Source organism: Salmo salar, chromosome 08, assembly GCF_965601325.2.
Source record: "Salmo salar chromosome 08, fSalSal1, whole genome shotgun sequence".
NCBI classification, from domain to species: Eukaryota; Metazoa; Chordata; class Actinopteri; order Salmoniformes; family Salmonidae; genus Salmo; species Salmo salar.
Genome location: NC_138298.1, coordinates 28938415 through 28944490, shown reverse-complemented (window position 1 = coordinate 28944490; position 6076 = coordinate 28938415). Strand labels below are relative to the sequence as shown.

Sequence of the window (6076 nt, the reverse complement as noted above, 5' to 3'; positions counted from 1 at the left end):
CAGTTAACCTGTGGATAGACAGTAGATTTTAAATGGCATAACATCTACTGTCTATCCACAGGTTAACTGTCATATCATCTACTGTCTATCCACAGGTTAACTGTCATAACATCTACTGTCTGTCCACAGGTTAAATGTCATAACATCTACTGTCTATCCACAGGTTAACTGTGATATCATCTACTGTCTATCCACAGGTTAAATGTCATAACATCTACTGTCTATCGACAGGTTAAATGTCATAACATCTGTCTATCCACAGGTTAACTGTCATAACATCTACTGTCTATCCACAGGTTAAATGTCATAACATCTGTCTATCCACAGGTTAAATGTCATAACATCTACTGTCTATCCACAGGTTAATTGTCATAAAATCTACTGTCTATCCACAGGTTAACTGTCATAAAATCTACTGTCTATCGACAGGTTAACTGTCATAACATCTACTGTCTATCCAGGGGCACGTGTCACCTCACATTTGCCCTGTAAAAAAAATACATACAGTACATTTGGAAAGTATTCAGACCCCTTGACTTTTTCAACATTATGTTACATTACAGCCTTACTCTAAAATGGATATAAATTCCTCGTCAATCTACACACAATAACCCATAAGGACAAACCAAAAATGGGTTTTTGAAGTTTTTGCAAATATATATAAAAAATAACAACTGAAATATCACATTGACATAAGTATTCAGACCTTTTAAAACGTGCCCCTGTTTCCCATATGGGCATGATGTCTCTGGTCATATGTTCTGATTTGTTGTCATGTGCACAAGAACTTAATAAAACCAGCAAAGAAAAGCATTGAGCAATATTATATCTTCTGTCCTCTTTATCCACTATGTGTAAATCTGGTATAAACCTACAGAATATATATTACATCGCACTTAAAGCAACTCCACTAGTTCTCAAGTTGTTCTCTGATTGGTTTAAAATGGTAAGCAGCAGCAGCACCCCCTAGCAACTTGCACCTCAAATAGGAAGCTAAAGTGGCTCATCTGATCAACACTGTCAACACTGTACATGCAGGTAGGACATATAGAAAAACCTATTGTTGACTTTAAAATGAGTCATAGTTACAGACATAGTTTTACAGAGAAGTAACACTTAGTCATGGCTTTGAAATAGACTTGAGGCCAAACATTAACAAGTAGACTGGAAAACTGATTCTGTCAGAGTGAGATGGGAGGGAGAGCAGCAGCAGGGTTAGTAGTTTCCTGTGTCTGTGAGGTCAGAGTGAGATGGGAAGGAGAGCAGCAGCAGGGTTAGTAGTTTCCTGTATCTGTGAGGTCAGAGTGAGATGGGAGGGAGAACAGTAGCAGGGTTAGTAGTTTCCTGTATCTGTGAGGTCAGAGTGAGATGGGAGGGAGAACAGTAGCAGGGTTAATAGTTTCCTGTATCTGTGAGGTCAGAGTGAGATGGGAGGGAGAGCAGCAGCAGGGTTAGTAGTTTCCTGTATCTGTGAGGTCAGAGTGAGATGGGAGGGAGAGCAGCAGCAGGGTTAGTAGTTTCCTGTATCTGTGAGGTCAGAGCTCAGTAGTGCTCAATCTATCAACCACAACGAGGAGAGAGATGTCTCGTTCCAGGCCGACTGTATTGCAGTTGAGTTGCACGCAGCAACAAATAGGCATCATATTGTCTATCCACAGGTTAACTGTCATAACATCTACTGTCTATCCACAGGTAACTGTCATAACATCTATTGTCTATCCACAGGTAACTGTCAAAACATCTACTGTCTATCCACAGGTAACTGTCAAAACATCTACTGTCTATCCACAGCTAACTTTCATAACGTCTACTGTCTATCCACAGGTTAACTGTCATAACATCTACTGTCTATCCACAGGTTGCTTTGACACTAACTGTTGTTTTGACACTACAATAAAACATATCTCTAAGAGATGGAAAATATAATAAGTATCTTATACAGTAATGTTGACACCTGCATAGTTACATCTGGGAGTCTGAATGACATTTATCTTTGTCAGGTTGTTTGCATTGTGGTTGTGGTTTGCACCAAACTCAGGCTGATAGTGACGGTTTCGCACCTTCAAGAGGTCCTCAAACTTTAATGTGGGTTCTGAGAAAAGATACCTGTTAGAGGAAAACAGCTAGTCAACCCCTGCACCATGTGGTCAGTCAGTTGTCATGGTCACAGTCTCTCAGGTTGTGTGGCTGGTAATGACATCAATGGATGAGTTCCAGATATGTTTATGCTGTCTTGCCAACTCCTACATGCTACTGAAAAATCCTGGAACTCATCCAGTGAGGTCATAACCAGTCACACAACCTGAGAGACTGATGACAACTGACTGACCACACAGGGTCTGCATGACTTTGTTCACGTATTATCTTGGTGCTTCAGTGTGGGAATAGGGTTTGTGGTTATGTCTGCTTGCAAAGTAATTTCTCTCACCTGGTATAAGTAGATCTTATCAGAGAGTCTGCAAAACACAAGTCCTGAAGCTGAACAATACAAAACTACCTCTGTCGTGCTCCAGTCTGGTAAGTTCAACTACCAGATCATTATAAGCTATTTGTATAATGAATATAATGATTTCCAGTATGTTTGTTTATCAGCTCCTATATGGTGCTATTGCAATTAATCCCATTTTTCTATTTATTAAAAGTGAATAATATCAAAGCTATGTTGTATCATGTTTGGTATTATTATGATGATTGGTATGGTCTCCATACATGTTGTTTTAGTACAGGTGCTGTTAAAGTCATGGGGAGAGACAACATCCTAACCTTTGCTGTGCTGTGTGTCCTCCATGCTTGGTCTCTGGGTGTGGACTCCAAGATGGTAAGATGATCTCTCAATCTGGAACATAGAAATAGAAGATTACTTCTGGAAGTGTTTTAGCACATAGGCCTTTTCAGCATTGCTCACTATCCAGCATCAACTGGATAGTTGATTGTTCTGTTTGTTTGTTCTGTAGAACTATAGGATTTTGAGATGAGAACCTTGTTATGAAAGGGTATTACCAGCATATGGTCGTGCTATAGTTCATCTGTGAACAAGATCGCTACAGTTAAACGTTTTCATAAACCATTCCTCTTGTTTTTTGGGCTGTTTTTCCCCTCCTTATTCTCTGAAGGTTCATCTCCGTCAGCCTGGTCTCAATTCCCTCAAACCCTTAGACATGGTCCCTTACTGTGTTGACGACATGTATAATGGCTGCACTGAACAAATGCACAACAAGGTGCAGAAGGAATATCTGGAACATGAAATTAGAAATGTAGGGTTCTTCAAACAAGCCTGGATGAAGGCAGAAGGATGTGCAAAAAATGTGAAGCAACGATTCCAAAAGGACAAATCCAAGTACAATTCTAAAGACAAACTTACACATGATCATATCAAGGCTATCTGTGCTTACTCAGGAGGTCAAACTAAGATATACCCAGTGTTCAACCAAGCAGTCCGGACCAATAGAACAGAGTACACAACCTCCTTCCAGTTCCACTCCCTGCATTTCCTGCTGACTGATGCTCTCCGCCTCCTGAAAGAAAACCAACAGGGCTGTCACACCACATACCGGAGAACCAACATGGAGTTTGGCGGTAAAGTTAACCAACTAATCAGATTCGGCTTCTTTGCCTCGAGCTCTCTTGACAAGGGAATTAGTCAATCATTTGGAGAGAAGTCCTGCTTTGAGATAAAGACATGTGCAGGAGCTTATCTCAAGTCCTACCCAGTGTTGGGAGAACAGGAGAAGGAGGTGTTGATACCACCTTTTGAGATGTTCAAAATTACCAAAAAGGAAAAAGGCCAGAATGTTCTTAACTGTAAATCTCTCTTCAAACTGGAGAGTGTAGGGTTCCAGTACAATCTGAATTGTAAAGCTGTTTAGGAAAATACAGCAGTCGAACTGTATGTTAGTCAATGAAGCTCTCTCTCATTCAGAGAGTGAAACGAAACAAGCTGGGTTGCTTATGCATGGTTGTTCCCTGTGGATTCCCCCATCACTGTAGACCTGTGTTATATACTGTATATTCACATTGTTCTTCTTCTGCCAGGTCCTTAGCTCCATAATGTAATGCCCACACAGGGTTAAATCTAATATAGAAATCCTGCTCCCAGCAACTTCATCATAGGTTACAGTATCTACACACCTGGGTTCAAATACTATTTGAAACATTTTCAAATAGTTTAGCTGCGTTTAATATGGCTTGCCTATTGCAATGGAACCAATAGAACAGTCCCCAAAGTACAAATGCTGCCCATCTGGCACTCCAGGCAGGTTAAATAAAACGCTCAAAGTATTTGAAAGATTTAAAATAGTATTTGAACCCAGGTCTGGTCATACATAGCATTTACTGTAACTATATTTACTGTAGCATTAACTGTAACTATATTTGCTGTAGCATTTACTGTAACTACATGTACTGTAGCATTTACTGTAACAATTTGTACTGTAGCATTTATTGTAACTCTATTTACTGTATACTTTACTGTAACTGTAATTACTGTAGCATTTAATGTAACTATATTTACTGTAGTATTTACTGTGACTATATGTACTGTAGCATTTACTGTAACTATATGTATTGTAGCATTTACTGTAACTGTGTCAATATAGAAACATGTATTCACTAATGTGGTGTAATTTATATTTAATTATGTTTCTATCATATATTTTGAGCACTTGCCCTGAAGCATCAATAAAGCATGACTGAGCACAATTAAAGCAGTTCAATGGGATTCAAAGACCACCGGCAACAAGTGATTACATTGTGCATTCTCCACAACTACCAGAGGGGAGCAGCATTTCATGCATAAAACAGACCGACTATTTTCAGCTACCTCTCTTCTCTACATCAGTGGTAACCACCTCTAGTCCTGGAGAGCTACAGATGCAGGCAATTATTCCAGCCCAGCAATAAAAACACTCAATTCAACATTTCATCAACTCATCATCAAAGGCCTTAAAGCCACAGTCTTCTTTAAATGTGTATACCAGTTACAATAGAGTAAATACATATGAGATTTAAAGATGTAAATAGCACTAGGGACATGACAGTATCTGTAGTGCTCAAGGAATGACATTCCATTACATCAGGAGTGTCTTAAATAGACCCAAGGCCTGCTGTTTGTGGTATTGTATTGGGAGGATGTAAGGGGGAGCCTAGAAGCGTTGGCCAGGGTAGACTTACAACCACTCAACAGCAATGGCTCATGTGAAGAGCAATATGGTAATGACTCTATCCTATAGTACGTTATCAAGATGAGCCATACGCCTTGTGTCAATACACCTGTCCAGGCAGAAGGAGAAGTCAGCCTCTGATGTCCAGAAAAGGAGAGAGGAATGAGCCCAACGTATTACATTATTCTAAAACAAACTAGTAACTAGACAGGCACAAGAGTTTGTGGGTATGAACGAGACTTAAACTGAAGTGGCCCGTTAGTTGTAAATGCAAATTGGCCGGCAGGTCATTGGTCCACAACCCTGGTCCTGGACTGCACCTGATTAAGCTCTGAACAAACAGTGAATAAGCCTGAAATTGTTCAAGTGGTGTGAAGGGGATCATGGTCACGAGTGAGATAGAGAGAAGATAGCCCAGTTAAACAACGCCTAGGGACATTAGAGTTACAATTAGCGGTTCATACATTACTTTTTGTAATTGGGCATAGGCGGGCGTCTAGAAGCAATGTAAGTTAAAACATCAGATTAATTTGTGTCAGCATTCAAAAGCTAGATTTAAAAGATATGTTATGCTGTTTTATTCATTTAGAGGCAACGAGCTAAAACAAACATTGAGTACTGACAACAGTAGAAGCTCAGCTAAAATACAGTATCAAACTGGTCCTACTCAGTACAGAGTTATGGAGTAAACATGATGTCAAGTGACATGTAAATGTCCGTTTTCATCTTCCTTGGGCAATGCTCAATTTCCAAAAAAGGGTAGAGGAATAAGACCAACATAGATTCAAAACTGCCAATGGGAGACTGGCACGCGAGTTTGTATTGTATGAATGAGACCTGTACTGAAGTGGCATTTTAGCTATGCAAATTGCAGATACAGGATAAATTACTGTCCGGATGTAGGGAGGCGCACCAAA

General features: G+C 39.9%; 1 protein-coding gene across 1 annotated transcript; it reads left to right on the top strand.

The window, feature by feature from the left end:
• Nucleotides 1–3120: 3120 nt before the first annotated feature.
• On the top strand, nucleotides 3121–4090 carry LOC123744290 (erythroblast NAD(P)(+)--arginine ADP-ribosyltransferase-like). The gene has a single exon (XM_045723224.2). It carries the CDS (start codon nucleotides 3159–3161, stop codon nucleotides 3864–3866), a length of 708 nt encoding a protein of 235 aa, XP_045579180.1. The 5' UTR covers nucleotides 3121–3158; the 3' UTR covers nucleotides 3867–4090.
• The last annotated feature ends 1986 nt before the right edge of the window (nucleotides 4091–6076 follow it).

What these genes read in the sequence shown, in the direction of transcription:
- LOC123744290 (XM_045723224.2), top strand. Translation starts at nt 3,159, where the DNA reads ATGGTCCCTTACTGTGTTGACGACATGTATAATGGCTGCACTGAACAA.